Raw genomic sequence first — 21,733 nt, 5'->3', positions numbered from 1 at the left:
GTATAAACAAAGAATTCACGTAACAATTTACCTAACAAAACGTTTAACGTTGTTGATTCATAGATAGCTATCCGCTTCATAATATCCACTAATGATTCGCAATCACATATTTGATCTAATATTCTTTAATGTTGACCGAATGATCGAAGGAGGTTTACTGTCTCTTGCTTCCCAAACTTCTATTTTCTTCTTATTACAACAATATCATCGGTGTTATCTATTTCTTGTGGCTTATCTGTAGTGCCACTGACGATTCCTCATATTCGATGACTTTCGAAAGCGTCTCGAATTTCAATCTTTCAACAATTGTACATTACCATTGAAAGTTTTATCATTCGAATATCTTGACTAAAACTTTTATCAGCCGTTATTTTTTTTAATCCCTTGACTGGCGAGCTGAATTTCAGGAAAGTGCTTAAATTGAAAATTTATAAAAAATGGATTTTTAAAAATTAAGCAATGTCATTAAAATTTTGTGTGTAAAAGTTTTTGAGGTCACCGTTTACGAATATAAAATCAAAATTTTTCAAAGGACCTCGCACAAACCTTATGGAAAACCGGTCTCGGTGGATTTGGCTGAAACTTTGGAAATTTGTAGTTTACGTGATCCTGATGAAAAGTTTTCATTGCACCAACTTGATTCATTGAGCCGTTTGAGCTCTAGGGACCGTCGAAAGTATGAAATAGGCCGCCATCATGTAGACAACCAGCAGTTAATTCCTCCCTCCCCTATCCCTCCCCTCTCCTCCCCTCCCCTGTTCCCACTCCTCTTTCTATCTTCTCCTCCCCTCCCTTTCCCCTCTCTCCTCTTCATCTATTATTTTTTATTTTACGTTGGTTTGCTTTATTTTACGTTATTTTACGCTCCTTCTTAGAACCATTCTCGCTTTCTCTCAACATCCCTATGAAATTCATTCCAGAGGATCGCAGCGTCATTGTTTCGACTGTCTCAGAAATACGGACCTTGAATATCGAGTATGTAGCCATCAGGTGTGACTATCAGCACAGGTTTGAGTAAATGTCGTCCCTTAAGACAAAATGACTGTCGGGGAGTACCGCCGGCAGTTACCCAATGTGCATCACGGGGAGGTTGCGCGATCGGAATTGCACATCATGTGACTCTGAAAAGAGCCGTTTGTATGAATGTGTGTGTGTGTGTGTGTGTCAGAAAAGATAAGGACCCTACGATTCGTCACTCTCGTAGTATTTAACGACTCCAAACCCTCTTTTTTGTGCGTGTGCGTATGCGTGTGCGTGTGTGTAGAACAATGAAGTAATGTTCAAACGTCAATAACATCTGGTACATTATCAGGATTTTCTTGCGGTGGCCTATTTGCTGCATCGCATATAGTATGAAGGAGCCTCGATGACGGGTACCGAATGTGTTGTTCATGGCGTGCATATCCAATTAACCATAAAACACTCGCAATATGTGCACATGTACCCAAAGTTCGAGCACCGGATTTGCAAGTGCAGTAGTAACCTTGGATGGATGGGTCGCTCTGAACATTCATCTCGTCATCCATATCATGATCGTCTGTCGGTCGGTAAGATATCCATAATTGGTATTTCACTGCATTGAGAAATCGAGAGTACACTCTAATTCTTATTAAACCAGGTAGTGGTATCCTCTGTACGTCCCTTAACATTTCAAGCTGGAATTCTTCCGACTCCTCTCTTTGTAGCTTGTCCTGTATATACGATGGTGCCAAATGGATTTGGTAGATGCCAACAATAAGATCCCTCAGAAAATGTAAGTCCAAAATTGGAAAATCGAGAACATGTTGGACATTCAAGCGTACCCATCTCTAAGCGTTACGAGTGTTCAGATGTTCAGCCTCCACAAGTGCTTGGACAACATTCACTTCATTTGCTTTCTCCAATAATTGACGAGCCAACTCCCTATTAGCTCTTTCCATTTGAACGGCAGGATGATACCTATTGATTATTGCACCGGCAATACGGTAAAAATCACCCAAATTAGGAAGATGAGGAGTCGGTATTGTCTGCTGGAAGAATTTAAAGATAGATTTGATGTGGCCATTCCTGGCCTCTACGATCCATCTCGTCTTAGTGATTATCCGTGAATCATTAGCTTCATCTGTAGAGAGTTGACTTTGTCGTGGTTTGAGAAGTGCTGGCATCCTCCACCGAATCCCAAGGCGAGTGAGTAGCTCTGTAGCATCCCGATATCCTCTATCTACTATCATTAAATCTCCTTCTTGGAACCATTCTCGCATTCTTTCAACATCCCTATGAAATTCATTTCGGAGAATCGCAGCATCATTGTTTCGACTGTCTGAGAAATACGGACCTTGAATATCGAATATGTAGCCATCGGGTGCGACTATCAGCACAGGTTTGAGTAAATGTCGTCTCTTATGAAGACAATATGATTGTCAGAGAGTACGAAAATTACTACTCTTAGGAACGTAGCTATAAGTACCGTCAATGTACGCGATTACACGAGGAATATGTGGTTCGGGATTATATAATTCGTTCGCGAAATCGGTTACATGTCTTTGGGCATAATCTCTTCTTGTGATTGCATCCAAACCGATGTTTGTCGGAACAAAACGTTGCATCAAAGAATGTCGGACAGTGGAAATGGCTAAACTTGTTGCTTGTCTGCTCTGGTACTCGAAGATAACTTTAAGAAATTCATCAGAGAGTCCTTGTCGCATCTTGCATAAGAACATTAACAAGTCTTTCTTAGAAACATATCTGTAGCCGCCTGGACGAGACACTCTATCACAATAATCAAATAGTTCCAGAAACTGCTGTTTCGTCACCGGAGAAAAGGATTCGAATTCAGCATCTGTGAAACTGTTCTCATCAACGAATCTTCTTTGATCCCTTGCCACATTTCTGAGTCCTTGGAGGAACATTTGAAGTTGCAGTCCTTTGATGACATAAGATCTGTTTATGGACCGCAAGCCAGATAGCAATGCCTGAAGAAAGAAACCTTGATCATCCAAATGATGTTGACATGATCTGGCAACGTCAGGAATAAAAATATCTCGTAAAACAAATACGTTCACTCTGCATTCAAGTAATCCTGCGGATATCAGCATCAGCATTACAAATCATACAAGTACAATTCTCAGTTTGTGTCAATACATTGAGTCGCAGGCAAGTAGGATCGCGTTCCATTTCTGTTATTTCATTGCAAATAGATTTATTACAGATAATACAAATTCTCGTAAGATCTGTCACGGCGAGAGGTGGACTCTGGAATCCATCACGTCTATAGATGGCAATCTCGCGTTTGTTTACTTTTTCATCTCCATCTATTCGACTCAATTGATTCGGTAAAAAATCTCTATCGCAAATGTAACACTTTAAACGGTTTCTCCAAGCCATAGTTAGCTATGATTGTAATACGCTAAGAAGAAAATCTTGGTATTGATTAAACCGGATTCTCAATGTTTTCTTCTGTTGATGATATACATCCAAAACATGAAGTCATTAAATAGAAATGCTTTTAATATTAACTGTGTAGGATAAGAAAAGACAAACGCTATGCACATGTGCCAGTCAGAAAATCGTAACTTTGGGATAACTCGGCTGTAACAATACAAAACACAAAGTGTCTGATGTATGGTATCTTTCATAGATTTCCAAATATTAGATGTGAGAATTTTAGATGCGTTTTCAGTATTGCCTATAAAGTAGAATGATTTTCCGGCATCAACGATAGAATGATACGTCGCTATTTATCATGTCACTCTATACATGTATACAAAACTCTTATCATATCACTCTCCGACAGTCATTTTGTCTTCATAAGGGACGACATTTACTCAAACCTGTGCTGATAGTCACACCTGATGGCTACATACTTGATATTCAAGGTCCGTATTTCTGAGACAGTCGAAACAATGACGCTGCGATCCTCTGGAATGAATTTCATAGGGATGTTGAGAGAAAGCGAGAATGGTTCTAAGAAGGAGCGTAAAATAACGTAAAATAAAGCAAACCAACGTAAAATAAAAAATAATAGAAGAAGAGGAGAGAGGGGAAAGGGAGGGGAGGAGAAGATAGAAAGAGGAGTGGGAACAGGGGAGGGGAGGAGAGGGGAGGGATAGGGGAGGGAGGAATTAACTGCTGGTTGTCTACATGATGGCGGCCTATTTCATACTTTCAACGGTCCCTAGAGCTCAAACGGCTCAATGAATCAAGTTGGTGCAATGAGAACTTTTCATCAGGATCGCGTAAACTACAAATTTCCAAAGTTTTAGTCAAATCCACCGAGACCGGTTTTCCATAAGGTTTGTGCGGGGTCCTTTAAAGTGATAAATCCAATATGACTAACATTACGTTAATTTTATTCTATCAAAATAAAACTGGATATGTATAAATTCTCTATATACTTATATAACGTATTTTTGAATTGTTAGTAGCAAATTAATAATAAAAAAATACGTTAAAAATGTTAATATACGTTATATACGTTTGTGTGTATGCGTGCGCACGCATGTTCCAGGTAGCACATGTTCGTTTTATAAACGTTTTCTAAACGTATTCAATATTTTTTAATCGTCAAGCACCAATAAGAAACGTTTCAACAGAAACATTTTTAAAATCATGGTTTAAGAAACGTATATTTTACATTTCTATAAATAGAATAAAAATTAATTTTTTAATTCAAAATTATATATATACACATTATTAAGACTGTACTTATTAAGACGATCCCCAGATAGCAGAAAACTAAAAGATGACGAAAAGTTGTCTTTCTGACAAGGCTAAAAGATGTCTAAAAGGATATCTTTCTACCTACAAAAAAAGTCATCTTTTGAAAGATGTCTTCTAAAAGTTATAATTACTTTTAGTCGACGAAAAGATGTCTTTTTGATCATCTTTTTGACAAGACAAAAAAGATCTATTTTATAATATACATGTTCCTTTGTTTGCCGTTACGTGGCGTGTTCAGACTTAACTTGCATTCAAGTTTTCATAACATGTTGTTGTGCCTCCGTGAGGGGGCACAGGGTTTTTTCGGAATTCGTGCAGGGAAGGCCGGGGATACGGCGGGCAGTGGCCTCTCTTTATTTTAATAAAGTTCTTTTAATTATATGTGCTTGCTTCTTCCTTTTATTATAATAAATAATAGTTAAATAGAATCAATGGGTTGGTATTTTGTCACTGCTCCCAGCGAACGTTATGTCACTCGCGTTTAATATCGGTTGAAGTGAGAGAGCGGTATCTCTCGTACGCTCTGTCGCACAGGTAGTCTGATACGCGTCGGCTTATCTCAGGCGCGCGTATATCTCTTAGTCATTCGTATATGACTCTGTTGAATCTGGTCAACAGCTGCTCGTGGCAATTATTACTCGTTCGGTTCTCATTAACGGTTGCCCGTGACGATTATTCCTCTTTAGGATCTGATCAACGACTGCCTGTCGCTTCATCGCGGCGGATGCTGTTCTTCCCTCCGAACTGCATGGTTTTTCGGAGGGGATCCCTTAGCAACATGACCAAATATGGTTATGTTGCTGAATTTGCGTTTTAGTGCAGGCGAGGAAGTTCAAAGTCGAATTTCCTAGCTTGTACTTTTAGCAATTCGGCGACACCTTTCCGGTGCATCTCTGAGAGTGCTTTCCGGTTTCGCGTTCGCGCTCGGTCTCGGGTGCGCGTGGCTCGCTGCGTCAGCAGCTCGCGCGATTATCGCTTCGCTCGTGATGCATTCCTGCATCAATATAATTATATATATATATATTCATTAATTAATTAAATCTATAGCCTTTTCTGGGGCTATAACAATGTATATAGGGTGTCCCCGAATTAGCGGATCAACTCTTGTGGGTAGATAGAGCGTGTTAAACTGAAGAGAAAAATTTTGTATCATTTTGCTAAATTTGCGATAATTAATGAGATATAAATTAATAAAGATCGGCCAATCCGTGCCAGTATACGCGCGCGGCGCGAAGAAACTTCCCAGTTGTTACTTGATACTAGGCGCGAGGCAAAACATATAACCGCAGCGCGCACTGTACGTGTCTCTTTCAGCACGCCCTTTGTACGTCCTTTGTACGTTCTTTGTAGAGCGCTCCGCCTACTCTCTCGCCGCGCGCCTAGTATCAAGTAACAAGTAGCAGCTTTTTCGCATCGCGCGTTTATCCTGGCACGTATTGGCCGATCTTTATTAATTTATATCTCATTAATTATTGCGAATTTAGCAAAATGATGACTTTTGTTTTCAGTTTAACACGCTTTATCTACCCACGAGAGTTGATCCGCCAATTCGGGGACACCCTGTATAAAGCCTAAAAGACCAGGTACTAAAAGTATAATTTAAATTATGTCTTTTTTGTCAGTTTGACTTCTGATGTAATCTCGACAAGAGATTCAGAACATGATGAAAATAGATGGATTATATCCATATTTGCATTATTTTATTGAATCTGTGGATAAACAAATTTTTCACAAATGAAGGAAAAAAACCGTATTTTGACAGTTTCTTAAACGTTTTTTTTTTTTGTTAGAAAATGACGTTTCTCTTAACGTTTTTTAAGTGGACATTTTAACCAATCAGAACCGTTTTCAAAAGCCGGTTCTAAAACGTTTCGCAAAAACATTTCTGAAACGTTTTTGAAACGAATATGTGCTACTTGGGGTATCAACTCCAGAGTAGTGCCATATTATAAATTTACACTCTGTTTTTCTTTAACTTTTAAATTTTTTTTAAGCTTTTTGTAAATTTTTAAATATATCTTTTATTCTTCTGGTTTTTCAAATATTAAATATAGAATATTTTATATGTAAAAATCATAGTCACAAAGTAAAATTAAAAGTAAAATTATAGAATATTATTTATTTGAAAAATTTCAAAATAATCCTAGGTAGCAAGCACACATCATTTTGACATCGAAAACTGGTCATTGCTGATCTAATGATGTCACATGACTAAATAATGTTTAATTTAAAACATATTTTTTTTGGCATTTTAAAGACGTTGTGCAAAACCGTCATAATATCATAATTTTTAAGTTATTATTATGTCATTTCTATTGTATAAATAAATTTTTTAGTAAAATAATTAAATATAAAAACGTCAACAGTTGTTATAAAATTTCTCAAACATTTACAATATTAATATATATTTAGAACAGACAATATTTTCATCTAAATCCCGCACTCTACAATATATGTATAGGGTGTCCCAGACCACCCGTATACCCCTTTTATCTCTGAAACAGAGTGTTTTAGAGAAAAATGTTTCAGACAAAAGTTGCATGGTTTCAAGAGATACATAAGATGGTGTCATTGGTTTGACCTTGAATTTTCATTTGAAGGTCATGTGAAGGTCACGTCGATTTTTTTAAATGGCACCTCCCATTTTTATTACATATTCTTATAGCTGACCTCGAGAGCTTTCCAAAACACTATAAAAAAATATTTTTTCATTGAGTATTTTTCGAGTTTTAAGGCTTCAAAGTTGCAATATTTTGACATAAAATACAAGATATCTCATATTTTAAAATCGTAAAATATTCATTTTTCGATTATCTTACCCTAATACTTTTATACACAGAATAATGAAACAAATCAATTGGCGTAATTAAAACACATAATTATGTTAACATAAAAATGTGTAACTGCTAGTTGCAAATTCAGATTTTTTCTGAAAGATTACTATGTGTTTTCTTTATACCAATTGATTTGTCTCATTATTCTGCGCATAAAAGTATTAGGGTAAGATAATCGAAAAATGAATATTTTACGAGATATCATTTAATTTGTCAAAATATTGCAACTTTGAAGCCTTATAACTGCAAAAGTATTTAATAAAAAAATATTTTATTATAGTGTTTTGGAAAGCTCTCGAGGTCAACTACAAGAATGTGTAATGAAAAATGGGGGATGCTATTTAAAAAAAATTGAGGTAGTCTTTACGTGACCTTCAAGTGACTATCCAAGGTCAAACCAATGGTACCATTTTATGACCGCCTCGAAACCATACAACTTTTGTCTGAAACATTTTTCGATATTTCCCTTAGTTTACGAGAAAATTGATCGTACTGTTTAAAATAGTTCACTCTGTATGTATATAAATATACACACACACACACACACACACACACACGCACACACACACACACACACACACACACACACACACACACACACACACACACACACACACACACACACACACACACACACACACACACACACACACACAAATTTGCGCAAATCGCAAAATGGTAGAGGACTTTTATATTCAATTTGACCTGCTTTATCTGCCCTAGAGAGGTAGGACGGTAATTACCGGACACCCTGTATATGAAATGTATATATTTTTACAAGTATGTCTTTATCGTTTATAATTTACTTACTTCAATTATTAAAAATTATTCCTTTTAAAAAATTCTTTCGTCTTCTAATTCTAAGATTCACGTTCTGCTTCAACTTATCGCAAGCATTCGTCGAATTTGCTCTATATTTGAAAGCCTCATTGGCTTTTATCGTCTCGAAAAGGAATTCCTCGACCGAATCCTCAAGGCCGACTTTCAGGATCATCATATATCATACTATTAATACTAGGCTCACGATTTTGATTGACAGAATATAGAATGCGGCGGTGTACATAAGCTACTAAAATATTCTTTTGTGATTCTTTTTGCAATTTGAACAAAGAGAAGGACATTATAAAAATACAAAATTAATAAAAAAAATATATTAATAATTTTTAATAATAAAGTAAGATATCTTTGATTAATACAAAATATGACACTTTTCGTACAGTATTTCCACATTTCTATATAAATATAAATTGGCTAACTGTATTTTTGGCAATGCATATACACTTAAATATTACATATGTATGTCATGAAATGCATCAATAAATGCATAATAATTTAATTCCGCTGTATTATTCTAAAAAACTATTGGCATTTCAAATATCAAATGATTTAATATTCACATTTTTCAAACACTAACGTAATATGTTTTCAAAAATTGATACATAATATATGCACACGCAAGATATTAACAGAACGAAATCGTGTACTGAATTGTTGGTTGGATTCGATAGATGCTTTTTATATTAATGCATACGTGCTTCGCTGCATGCAGTTACATATAATATTATATTGTACCACTTAAGTTATTTCGCATTGAATGTAAGTATTGTATCTATTAATCATAGCATCTTGTCAAAGATTCTTTATTCGGCTAGTTCTATTAGTAGTGTTATAGTGGGGATTCTAAGCCATGGGGCGCTGAGGGGAGTGCGGGGACGGGGGTATCTGAGAGGCGCGAGGGGTCTGTTAGGGAAAGGGGGGGGGAAGGGTCCTACACACGTTCGAAAGTAGATGTTTATCTTTGCAGTTGATTTTATAGCCGGGGGGGGGAGGGTATTTTAGAAGTCATAAAACTGTTTTTTTTTTCTAGTTTTATGATCATTTTATGACCATTAGAATATTATGAAAAAAGAGATTTTAAGCGCCGACGTTCGGCAGCTTTGTACCCTTGCGGAAAATCTCCCATAAAACTGGAGCAAAATATCTTCCATAATTTTTAAGGAAAGAATGCAACGCACCAGCGCCAACATTCGGCTGCTCGAATTTGAGAATCTGTCTCCGCGTTAAAACGTATTCAACAGTCGTCGAGTGTCTTTCGATTTAGTGCTTAAAATGAATATAGAAGATGTGATTGTCATCGAAGACAATGAAGACAATGAAGATGTGGTTATCATCGACGACAGCGATGAAGAAGTGGAAATAGTGAATGACTCTGATTATGAGAGTGATCCGGAAGACTATTTAAATGAACAAGTAGTGCCGTTAGTGCGTGAAGATTTACGAATCATAACTGAACGGCAGGAAATGTGTAACATCATATTTTATTACGAAGTAAAAAAGTATGACAACGACGAGGAAAATAGTGAAAAATTTTGTTCGGGATGTTTCATCGAAGTTCAAGATTCATATACACAAGGTAAAATTGTGTATAAACATGAAACAGGACAATATATTTATCACGGTTGGAACTCGTGTAATAATTGTGGACACTCACTGTGCCAAGTAATAGCATGTAGTGTGTGCCGTTTTTGTGCGCAGCAATAAACTTTTGTAGACATTTGCTAGGATTAAGTGCTGTGAAAAATGGTGACCAAAAAACTATTGAATGCGGTGGTGCAGTTTCAACGAAATCGCAAACTTGACATAAAAAATTCCTCAACAGTGATCTTTAAACTACAAAGTTATATATGGACGAATGAAAACAACAGACTAAGGGGAAAGCCTTGCGAGAATTGCTGTTTACCAGGCGGAAATCGGCAAGCATGTCCTGAGCAGTTACAAGAAATCCATCGGGAAATCCGTCAACATATCGATAACATGTATCTACAACATGTTATCGACAATGATCCAGATTCTGATACTGATTCTGATCAGTAATTGTAAGTAATCCTTGATGTGTAAGTATTCTTTTTCAAATTATGAAAATATTAATAAATTTTTTTTTTTTTTTTCCTGTTATGCAGGAGCCCTACCTGGACGCCACCACGACCGCCCGGTCATCCCCTCCAGCGCCTCGCAGCAGCAGTCGCCGTCGTGCCGTACCGCTCGACCATCGGCGTGCAATCTCTTATATATTTTTTTTTTTTTTTTTTTTATATCTTTTTCTTTTTATTTTTATTTTTAAATTCACACACACACACACACACACACACACAGATTTTTGTAAATAAACACACACACTTTTTAAATAAAAAAAATTATGTTAAAACACATATAATTGCTTGCTTGCGCTTCCTTCATCTATCCCATCCTTCTTCCTTCATATACTAGATATAATTAGATATAATAACTTAATATTTTAATATAAAAAGAAAAAAAAGAAAAAAAAATAATAAAAAGGAAGAAAAAAATAATAAAAAGGAAAAAAAAATAATAAAAAAAAAAAGAAAAAAAATTATAAAAAGAAAAAAAAATAATAAAAAGAAAAAAGAAAAAAAATTATAAAAAGAAAAAAGAAAAATAATTACTGTTTACTCTCTCGCTTTCCTTCACCTCGCGCTATCTCTTTCTTTCCTAGCGTTTACTCTCTCGCTCTCCTTCGCCTCGCGCTATCTCTTTCTTTCCTAGCGTTTACTCTCTCGCTCTCCTTCGCCTCGCGCTATTTCTTTCTTTCCTAGCGCTTACTCTCTCGCGGTCCCTAGCTTCGCATCTCCCTTCCCAGCATGACGTCATTCCCCGCAACGAGCTACATATGAGAACTGGGACTGTTTACGGGTGGGAGGAAGCACGGATGGGAAATGCGTGCGAGTAAATTATATCATGATTTAAATTTAAAAAAACTTTATTCTTCTCTTTTATATATATTTTTTTTTTTTTATTACATATTGTGACTAAAAACTAAAGCTACCAGTTCGCAATCGACGAGTTGATGTTTATTGAAGGCGTCGCTGGCGCATATTACATTTAACACTTTTTTATTATCCGTTATAGTGGACGCGATATTGGAGAATTGTGTAAACTTAGTATCGACTGTCTCGGTGATTCTAACCAATCGATCAAAGGTTACATCGATGCATTGATTGAGATTAAACATACGGTGTAACGTCGGTTCAATCATCATCATGCGTACGTTTAAAGATTCGAGACTTATAAGTTTAGTATCGTTAATCGTATGAACTCGCACTGTTAGCGGTCCAACGCTTATAAAATTATAGGTATCTTTAGAGTCCTTTCGCAGTAAATCGTGAATTTTGCGACGTTGCTCGTAGAGTCCCTTCCACGTTTCGAGAGATAATACCAGTTCCTTTCCTTGATGATCTCCTATGACAATTTCCACGTAACTCGGTGTACCCACGTTGATACCAATTTCAAGGAATTTGAATTCCGTGGTTGTCAATGCGTATCGTCTACTTAGTATACGAATCGCACGACGCTTCAACGAAATGCTGTAGAAAAATAAAATAAAAAAAAAATTAGTTTAAAAACAATTTGTGAAAAAATAGAAAGAAGTTAAACAAAAACTTACTTGTCACATTTGTTCTCAAACAATGGAGTTTCATAACGATTCGGTACGTAATTATTCACGCTTCTGCTGGGGCCGCCACTGCTTCTTTCGACGTAGTACATATTTCCAGATTTCAAAAGTGGACCACTTTCACGAACGGTTAACGCAACACTGACCGTATGAAGAATCAAATATACGTGACATCCCGTTTTTCAAAGTAGTGGGAGATTAGTGGTAAATGTGGTGGGAGATTCTAGAATACTTTAGTGCTCTGAAATTTTTAGAAGGGAGAGAGAGACGATACTCGGATAAAAAGAATTCTTAAATGACTCATGAGGGAGGGAGGGAGGGAGGGAGGGAATGAGGAGGGGGAATAAGAAATAAAACATATTAGTGTTTAAATATTTTATTTTTCCAAATCTTGCAATTCTTTCTGGCGTTGCGACCACCAGTTAAATATTTTGAATACATTTTGTAATGCGCAATTCTTAACATGTTTTTCACATCGTATAGTATTTTTAACATCTAGATTATTTAGAGATTCGATATCGTCGTAATCAGCATCCAAGGTCTCAATGATTAAATTTTCTCTCACATCGTCGCCGAGCATATTAGCAAGCCATTCTCGTTTCTGGCATCCTTTAACGTATACGATACACTGCATTTTATCATCTTCTTCTTCAACTACAGCTGTTGTAATCAATCGTTTCGCCATGCTGTACGCAACGATTCCATCCTCCCATTGTAGTCCATGATGATTCGCCATCAACCATGAAGCTTGACACTTTTCGGATTTTGTAAGGAGATGCCATGGTATAGGACTCCGAAAAATGTAGTGTGCGAGAACAGTTCCTCTTCTCAGCACCGCCACCTCCTTTGCGATGAATTTATTCGAAACGACAAATCCTTGCAGATCGACAAACGTTGGTACAGATATGATGAGATCTCTTTTCGTCAGTTAAGAAGAATGACTACCATCTCGTAACACTCGGATTTATATCCAGCTTTCCCTCTCTCTAAATTATTGTCGCAAACACTTAGGTAATTTTGCGCACAACGTTGGTCAACGGGTTGTACTGGATTACGCGATCGTGTATGATGAGACAGTACGCAGTCGTATTATTAGCCACATTCTCCTTACACTCAAATTCCAATCGCACATCCACGGTTGCACTCTTGACCGATTCGTTTTGTCGAGAACAATCGATGATCACAAACGGACCGTACTGTAGAAACAGTGAGACAGTGAGACTCGGTTCGAGGTACTCGTATCCGTAATAGTTTTTGCAGAAACGCGCGTACGTGTCGTACAGAATCGACCATCTGTTTTTATCGAAATCCAGATTCATGTCATCGTACGGATAACATTCCAAGTTCAGATAGAGTTTCACGTTTGTTAATTTACAGTCGTCGAATTTACTCGCATCTTTTGGACATAACATTCTTCCGGCCTGTCTGCAGAGCAAAGATAACGTATCGTGGTTTCTCCAGCTGAGTCGCGGTCTTAATGGCCCACGAATGTTTGGTTGTACGCTGCAACAGCGGAAACTCGTACAGATCCCACAAGCGAAAACCCATGCTGAGGTAGCGTCCGCTTTCCAGAGCGCGCAGCATAGACAGCTTTTTAATTTCACTCAACAGCACATGTGGCATTCGCCATTGTATCTTGAATATGTTGATCACAGGCTCCAGCGTCGAAGCTCCAAGCAGATAATTGTTGTCATTGCGCGATCGTATTAAGATCAATTCGTGACGAGCGTTAATTACTATGCGTCTGTAATCCTCGCAAAATCCCAATAACATGTAGAGCGGTACGCAAAAATTAAAGTGTCCATCCACAATAGTTGGCTCACTCCAGCCAGCATTTCTCATAATCACGCTTCTATCGGATGATATTGTTACATAGTTTTTGAGCATACTTGTTATTCCCACGTTTCTATTTCGATCAATCTCCACACCATCGAGTTCATATCGAATCTCGTCAAACATGAATGCAACGCAATTATTTTGCAGTACTACATTGAATCCTCCAGCTGGCTTCTTTATCTTTAATTCTCCCTCGATGTATAAGAAACTCTCGTACGGCAATGTATACAGATCCTGTTGTTGTATGGGTATTCTTATCTCATCACTGTATCCGAACGTTGTGTTGGCGAATGGGTTATAGGAGTGAGTCTCAATCTTGACGATGCGATCGTCAAAGATTGGCTCATCCGCGATGTCGAGAATGTCAGTCATCGTTTAAATGTTTCGCACCACGAATCCCAAAGATTGTAAAAACGCAACGTTTGATGCGTTCAATTTCTTTTTCTTAGTGCCGGATGATTGGATATTAGCAAATGTCGATGTTGTTGTCGCTGACGTCGTAAAGATTGTATTGTCTCTCACGTCTTTCGATCCGTTCAACACGAGCATCACACGCTAATTTTACCGCCGCCGCCGTACATGCAATCTAATGGTGATCTCTTCTCCTCGAAAATCGAGTAATCGTCCTTCCTGGTCGACAACGCGTAACGTTAAATCCGTGATGCACCGCACTATGATCGGTAGGTAAATGATGTGCGCCGGTGTTTCCGATATCTTATATCCTGGTGGTACCCTCGGTGAAAATTCGTGTATCGTATGAACGAGTTTGCCGTTGTTGTACGCACCCGCGGTCACATTACATTCGACGCGGATAATGTTCACGTTGATAATGTTAATCGGCACGTCCGACTCGTACCATTTTCGCGGCTGCAGTATACGGTTCGAGAATCCTAGCAGCGATCCAATATTGTTAGGCTTGCTAAAATTTAATCTGTAGGCGCATTTGATCTCGCTCCTCATCGTATTGTAATTAGCGCGGAGCACTATAGGCCATTCTCCAGGCTCAAAGTTATCGTCGTCGTCAGTGTGTTTTTTATCACCATCACGAACTGTGTGTTGCGAACGTTTTCGTAAAATTGTATGTTTCAAAAATTCATTTATCGCTTGCAGCTCGTACGATCCCTCGGGAATCGTAATTTCCGCATCGTCTTTGCCAAAGTAAAATTTATTATTCGAGGAATTCACGTTCGATATCGTGTGATAACTTTCAAAATCCGCTAGACCAAGCTCGTATTCACCGTCGCTTAAATCTACGTTAGGAAAGTAGTTTGCCGCGAGAACGCTGCTCTTTCCAGTCAGCGTGAATGTCATAGACATGTTGGCCAAACTGTTTAACGAATACTAAGTTAAATAGCACAATGTATGTCTTTAAATTCGCGTGCATCGACCGTTCGGAGAAACTGCAAGCACAATTGTCCACAGATGCTTTGATTATAAGTTTGATAGGATGTGTGATTATATTCTATTTTTGTCACATTTAAATATCGCACCAATTCATTCGGCGGTCGAAGATTGCCAAAACTATCAAAATATATAACACAATTTCCCCTCTTTGCATACGCTACCCAGTGAGTACCCGAGCCTTTAGCGTTATCCAAATTTATGATCCCGCTCTCGTTTCGATATATACCACCGATCGGTAATGAGTTACGCATAAAAACACCTCTAAAATATGGAATGTGCATACGTTTTGCTAGTTGCAGCAATTGTACGTTGGTAGTTACGCCCTCTGGCATTTTTAGCGTCTCTTTGACGTTTTTTTTTTTCTTCTTTTTCATTGAGACTCCTCGTCCGTATTTGTATGGTGCGAGATACAATCCGCGACCTTCCATGGCACGATTGTGACGTAGCATTTCTTGAAACTGATGTTGTGTAGCTTTTCCATCGTTCACCATCTTTGCTACACCAGCCGCTCCACCAATCAGAGATCCGAGAGCGCCCAACAATGGTAGAATCGGTAATACACCCCCGCGTTTCGCTACCGGAAGTATTCGTTTTTTCACCATCTTTTTTTTCGTTTTCGTCTTTAGACCCATACCGAACTTCGTTTTGGTTTTCATCGCTGTCCAGACAGCTGTGGCTGCGGCTCTCTCACCGAGAGACGAATCTTTCGCAGTGATGCGAGTTTGCGCCTTTTTGGCGAGTATCCTATCCGCCGCGTGCCTTTCGGCAAGATCGTTACTCCGAAAGTACGCTATATCGTGTTCACGACACGCTGCGTCCAATGGGTTGATACCTCGATCACCTCTAGCCAATCGTTCTTCTAGCCGCGTGCTCGGACCGCAAAACAGGAATATGTAATTCGATAGGAAGCGCGTTTATTGCACGATTTAATAGACCTCTGCTTATTTGTGTTGACATTTACGACAATCTTTTATCATTGGCGCTGGACCGTCAATGTGCGTTTGTTGCCACGGTTGATTGTAATGTTCGAAACAGCGACGATAGGTCTGAACCTCCGAATCCGCCTTTATGTATTCCGGAAGTTTGTCCCACACGTAGTGGACGTGATTGCCACACATTCGCAATAAAACTGCTTTAGATACAAACTGTAACTGTTCGGCACTCAAATCGAGAATATCGTAAGGACTTGATAGCAGGACAAACATTTTTTCGTTACTGAACACTTTGTAGTTCCGCGCAGCTATAAATAGACAGGCGTGCGATCCGAATCGGAAGTGGGAAAATGAAATTCGTGCGACAACCTTTCGCGATACGCGTGACAAATTACGACGTCAGATTACGCTCGATGGGTGACAATGCGGAGATGCGTAGACACGGTACGATGCTGCCGAATACTATACGCGCAATCGTTTGCGGCCCCTCGAATTGCGGTAAAACTAACGTGTTGATTAGTTTGATAGAAAGCCCGCACGGCGTCCGCTTTGAAAATGTGTACGTGTATTCAAAGTCACTGCAACAGCCAAAATATCAATATTTGGAGAATTTGTTAACGTCGATCGATGAAATCGGCTATTTTACATTCTCCAATAACAGTGACGTCATTCCACCGAGCGAAGCACGTCCAAACTCGATTTTCGTTTTCGATGACGTGGCGTGCGACAAACAAAATACGATAAGAGAATATTTCTCAATGGGACGCCACTCGAACGTCGACTGCTTCTATCTCTGCCAGACATACGCGAGAATACCGAAACATCTTTTACGCGACAATGCGAACCTGCTAATCTTGTTTAAACAGGATGGCACCAACTTGAAACACGTGTACAACGATCACGTGAATACCGACATGTCATACGAGGATTTCAGTGAGTTATGTCGTACTTGTTGGCAGCAAAAGTATGGATTTCTCGTGATAGACAAGGATAGCTTGCTTACAAACGGGCGATACAGAAACGGATTTAACGTGTTTGCGATACCACAAAATGATTAGTCGTTGCCTACATTCTGTCGTGAGGGGTAAAACGCGAGCGTTCAACACTCTCTATCGATATGGCTGGGAGCGATAATATTCGCGAGCGTGAAAAGATGGCGAAGGAGATTGCGAAAACGAGCGAATCGATCCGCAAGAAACATCGCGCTTTGAAGACCGGTAACATCGATGACGATATCGCGGTCAAGACCCATTTTAAACCTATTATCGAGCCGCTGCAAAAGATTGTCGACAACTCGTTCGCGGTGAAAAATAAGTCGGAGAGTAGCGCAAAGATTAAAATCAAGCGATACAAGGAGGATGAGAAGGAAGAAGCTAAAGATGAGGAGGTAGAGAAAGAGAAAGAGGAAGATGCGACACCGAAAAAAAGGAAACGATCGGACGTTTTACTGTATGAACCGTCGATAGCCTCTACGCCGTTAACCGCACCAACAAGCGTAAACGAAGATGTTTTCGAAACCTCGGGCAACATGCTCGAATCATCGTTTGTTCGAAACAAGTTACAAACGCCGGAAGTTCAAGAAACGTTGCGGGAGTACTTTGGGCCACTTGGGCAAAAGTACATAGGCGCTTTGTTTAGTGGCGACAAAAATCACGAGATTGATCATGTGTATGGAGTCTATTTTGACAGAAAGAATGAACTGCGACTCGGCAACAAACAATTCAACATCAACAAAGATGACTCTATTATCATAGACGACGTGCGGTACACTGGAACGCCAGGATTGTACGAGTTGATCTTCAAGAGAATTCCCGATGACGAACTTTACACGAGGGGGGACGATTTGGAAAAATACAAGAGCATATTATTGGTGACGAACGCGCATAGACGCGATTATGATGCGCAGGGCCATTTGAAGGGTAACAGGGGGTACAAGTACAAACATATAATTGCACCGTTGATGTCGCTCGAATCGAAAAATACAAAATCTGGAGGGGAGATATCTATGCCTCGCGCTAACCAACAATATGATTGATTACGTGTACTGGGACAATCCCAACGAACTAGTGGATCGGCTACGATTGCTCAACGCTTCGCGCCAAGCTGGTCACAACGCTCACGACAACGAGATCCAGTCGATCATCGAGGAACTTCGTGAAGCAGGAATTATTATAAATTAAATGGTGTCTCGACAAAACTAATCAGTCGATCAGCGTTGCGTGACACTTTACGAAGCATCAGAAAAAATGCCTATCAACAAATTTGGATTATTCGATCCAAGAAATGATGCAACCGGCACAAACGGTTCTTGGGATAGATTGGTAAAAAGTTATGTGCACGAAAACGCTTTGTGTCGCGTCGTTACAGACTTCGATGCAAGGTCACGTAAGATTCGCCGTGTAGCGCAACCAGAGGCTGACACTGATGCCGTCAACAAACTGTACGTGGAGTCCTGCGTTAAAAGATTAATGAATCAACAGAAAGAATCAGACGAAAAGCTGATTTCGCTTGAGAAGGACGTGCGAGCAATACAGATTGTGCTAAACGAACTTCAACGCCCGGCTAACGCTAACTCAGAAACAGCTATCAACCTAAATGAGCATCAGTGAACGGGTTAGGAGCGGCTATCAAACGGTTATCGAACAGCTACGAAGGATTATAGAACGGCTGCGAACAATTATCGAACAGCTACGAAGAATTATCGAACTGCTATCTAAACTACAATGAGTGGCAGTGGCAGTGGCAGTGAACGACCTAGCAGCAGCTGCAACAGCTTCGAACGAGGCTATCAGCATCTCAAGCAGGGCTGCGAACGAGGCTACGAACACGTTCTTAACGGCTACACACAAGGTTACAAACAACTCAAGAACTCCTACGATCGGTCAAAAGACGTCTGTGAACGAGGCTACGAACGGGTCAGAAGCGGCTACGAACGAGTCAAAAACGACTGTGAAAAAGGCTGCGAACGGGTTAAGAACGATTTTCGAATGGGTGAAGGACGGCGATGAACAGGTCAAGAACAGGTCAAAACAGGTCAAGAACAGGTCAAGAACAGGTCAGAACAGGTCAAGAACAGGTCAAGAACAGGTCAAGAACAGGTAAGAACAGGTCAGAACAGGTCAAGAACAGGTCAAGAACGGCTATTAAAGGCGATAAACGAAAATGAGTGAAAAAAATGCGAACAACAAACGGACATCGAGAAAAACTGACAAAGCAAAGAATCAACATAGTTTGGAGAGACGACAGTTGGTGAACGAACTGCATGCGCCAGCGAGAAAAAATTTTCCCCGAAGACACGTCATAGTGCGGGGATACGATGATCTGTGGCAAGCCGACATCGTCGAGATGCGTCCGTATTCTCGTTTCAACAAAGGTTACCACTACATACTCACCGTCATCGATGTGTTGAGCAAGCATGGGCTGTACCACTCAAGAGTAAAGGTGGAAGGGAGACGGCTGATGCAATCGCCAAAATAATTCGAGATAGCAAGAGATGCCCGAAAAACATACAAACTGATAACGGGAAGGAATTTTACAATACCGATGTGCAACGGCTTATACGGAAACATAACATTAATCACTATTCCACATATTCGGTATTGAAGGCGTCAGTCGTCGAGCGATTCAATCGCACGCTGAAGAACGACATGTGGAAGATGTTTACGCTGAACGGAACTTACAAGTGGATCGACGCGCTATCCCGACTCGTTGCAGAATATAACGCGCGAAAACATCGCACTATCAATATGAGACCTATCGATGTTACTCCCACGATCGCTGATAGACTTTTAAATACTGTATACAACAGTATAAAAATTGCTGCTCCTGCAAAGTTTAAAGTAGGTGACCTGATACGCGTTAGCAAATACAAAAAACTTTTCGAAAAGGGTTACACACCAAATTGGACAACCGAGGTGTTTAAGATTGTTAAAGTGCAACATACTAATCCCGTAACATATCTACTCAAGGATTATCGCAAAAAATCTATCGCTGGAGCATTTTACGAGCACGAGTTGCATCGCGCGAATTATCCAGATGTGTATCTCGTGGAGAAAGTACTGCGCAGGAGGGGTGACGAGGTTTACGTGAAATGGTTGGGATTTGATAGCTCGCACAATTCTTGGGTACATAAGGATCATGTAATTTAATTTTATAAGAAATACAATGTATTCAATATAAAAAATATATGAAATATTGGAAATATACAAAATCTTTATTAATACATCCTTTCCAATAGTCATTACAATATATAAAATATGAAATATACATACAAGAAAAAAAAAATCACACACACATTATATTTTATAAAGATATCTTATAATATCCCCACGGTAACGTATCAATAGTTGTAGGTACGATATACCGCTTGTCGTCGTACGGACTTAGAGCAATTTTTGTTTCGCGAATGGTGTATACCTTGTGTAATTTTGATCTTATACACGATTGACTACGCGTTATTTCAATCTCTTCGTTCAAACACCGCGTGTAATCGTCAAACGTTATCGTTCTCGCAACAACGTTACTCTTGACGCCTTTTACCTTTTTCGTATCCTTCTTACCATCCACGCGCAACGCATACATTTTTGCTCTAAGCCCGACAAATTCAGTCATTATGGTACCGTTGTTTTCATCCTTCATTAGACCCGGTACCTTTTTATTCACGAGCGGTATACCGTACGCATTGTCTGTCGCATAGTCGCTCGTATCAAATCTGCTGATGTCGCGTTTCATATTCTCGTACACATCGTCGCACTCAATGTGATATATAAGACTATTCGTATCAGTGTACATGACTTTGCATCTCTCCCGATACATTGGTACCATATAATCGTGGTGAAATTCGTACAAACATGTCTTGGATATATCGAGAATACACATACCTACGTAAATTGGTTTGTAGAATTTCACCTCAAGTTTACGTAATTCTACAGCGATTAGATTTTCCGAAAAAATGCTTCCCGTAATTTGAAAATTTGGTTTTGCAATCAATGTCTCTGCGCCGTACCTTCCGTCCCATTTTGTTAAAAGTTTAACATCTACGCGATTGCGCACATTTTCCATCGTTTTGCCAAACACTGCATTATTCAATAGTTTGTACAAATTTTTTTCAAAATCATTTTTTGCTAGTGTTCTAAATTTTGTGTTGAGTTCTATATAAGTACGGAGCCACGGAGATTGAGTGAATTGTAATATACGATGAATTTTTGTAACACGAAGACCGTGACGTGAACATTGCTGCAGGTTGCGGTAGTGTATCACGTAACGCTTCTTATCGTATACGGTTGCGAGAAGCTTGCCCTCGCGCTTGCCGGGTGGTTTGTCGTGTGTCGGACAAAACGGTAGGTCAGTGTGCGAATCGTGAAGATGCTGCGGATACTCGAGATCGACTTCGAGGATGTAGCCTGTAGACGAATCGAGCGCGATCGATGATACATCAAAATTGGAAACATTATCGACCCACTGAAAATCGGCGTAGGGCAATGGTTGACACATTGCCCATCCGTATAAATTATTAACATCGAAATACATCAAGTACGTTGATGGTTTTGATAAGTCAT

General features: G+C 39.3%; 2 protein-coding genes and 1 pseudogene across 20 annotated transcripts in view; 1 reads left to right on the top strand and 2 right to left on the bottom strand.

Moving 5' to 3' along the window:
* Phcl-1 (pH-sensitive chloride channel 1) overlaps positions 1-21,733 on the bottom strand; it is a 235,531-nt gene that overhangs the window by 148,263 nt on the left and 65,535 nt on the right. The gene's annotated exons all lie outside the window — the stretch shown is intronic.
* Positions 9,649-12,917, bottom strand: LOC140675555 (uncharacterized). Its single transcript, XM_072910144.1, has 2 exons — positions 11,995-12,917; positions 9,649-11,914 (listed from the first exon to the last, which is right to left on the bottom strand). The coding sequence occupies exons 1-2, from the start codon at positions 12,093-12,095 to the stop codon at positions 11,347-11,349; spliced, it is 669 nt and encodes a 222-aa protein (XP_072766245.1). The 5' UTR covers positions 12,096-12,917; the 3' UTR covers positions 9,649-11,346.
* Positions 17,272-18,590, top strand: LOC140675558 (uncharacterized; annotated as a pseudogene).

This window comes from Anoplolepis gracilipes, unplaced genomic scaffold (assembly GCF_047496725.1).
Source record: "Anoplolepis gracilipes unplaced genomic scaffold, ASM4749672v1 Contig19, whole genome shotgun sequence".
Taxonomy (NCBI): domain Eukaryota; kingdom Metazoa; phylum Arthropoda; class Insecta; order Hymenoptera; family Formicidae; genus Anoplolepis; species Anoplolepis gracilipes.
The sequence above is the reverse complement of the archived record's forward strand: the minus strand, read 5'-3'. Positions and strand labels throughout refer to the sequence as shown.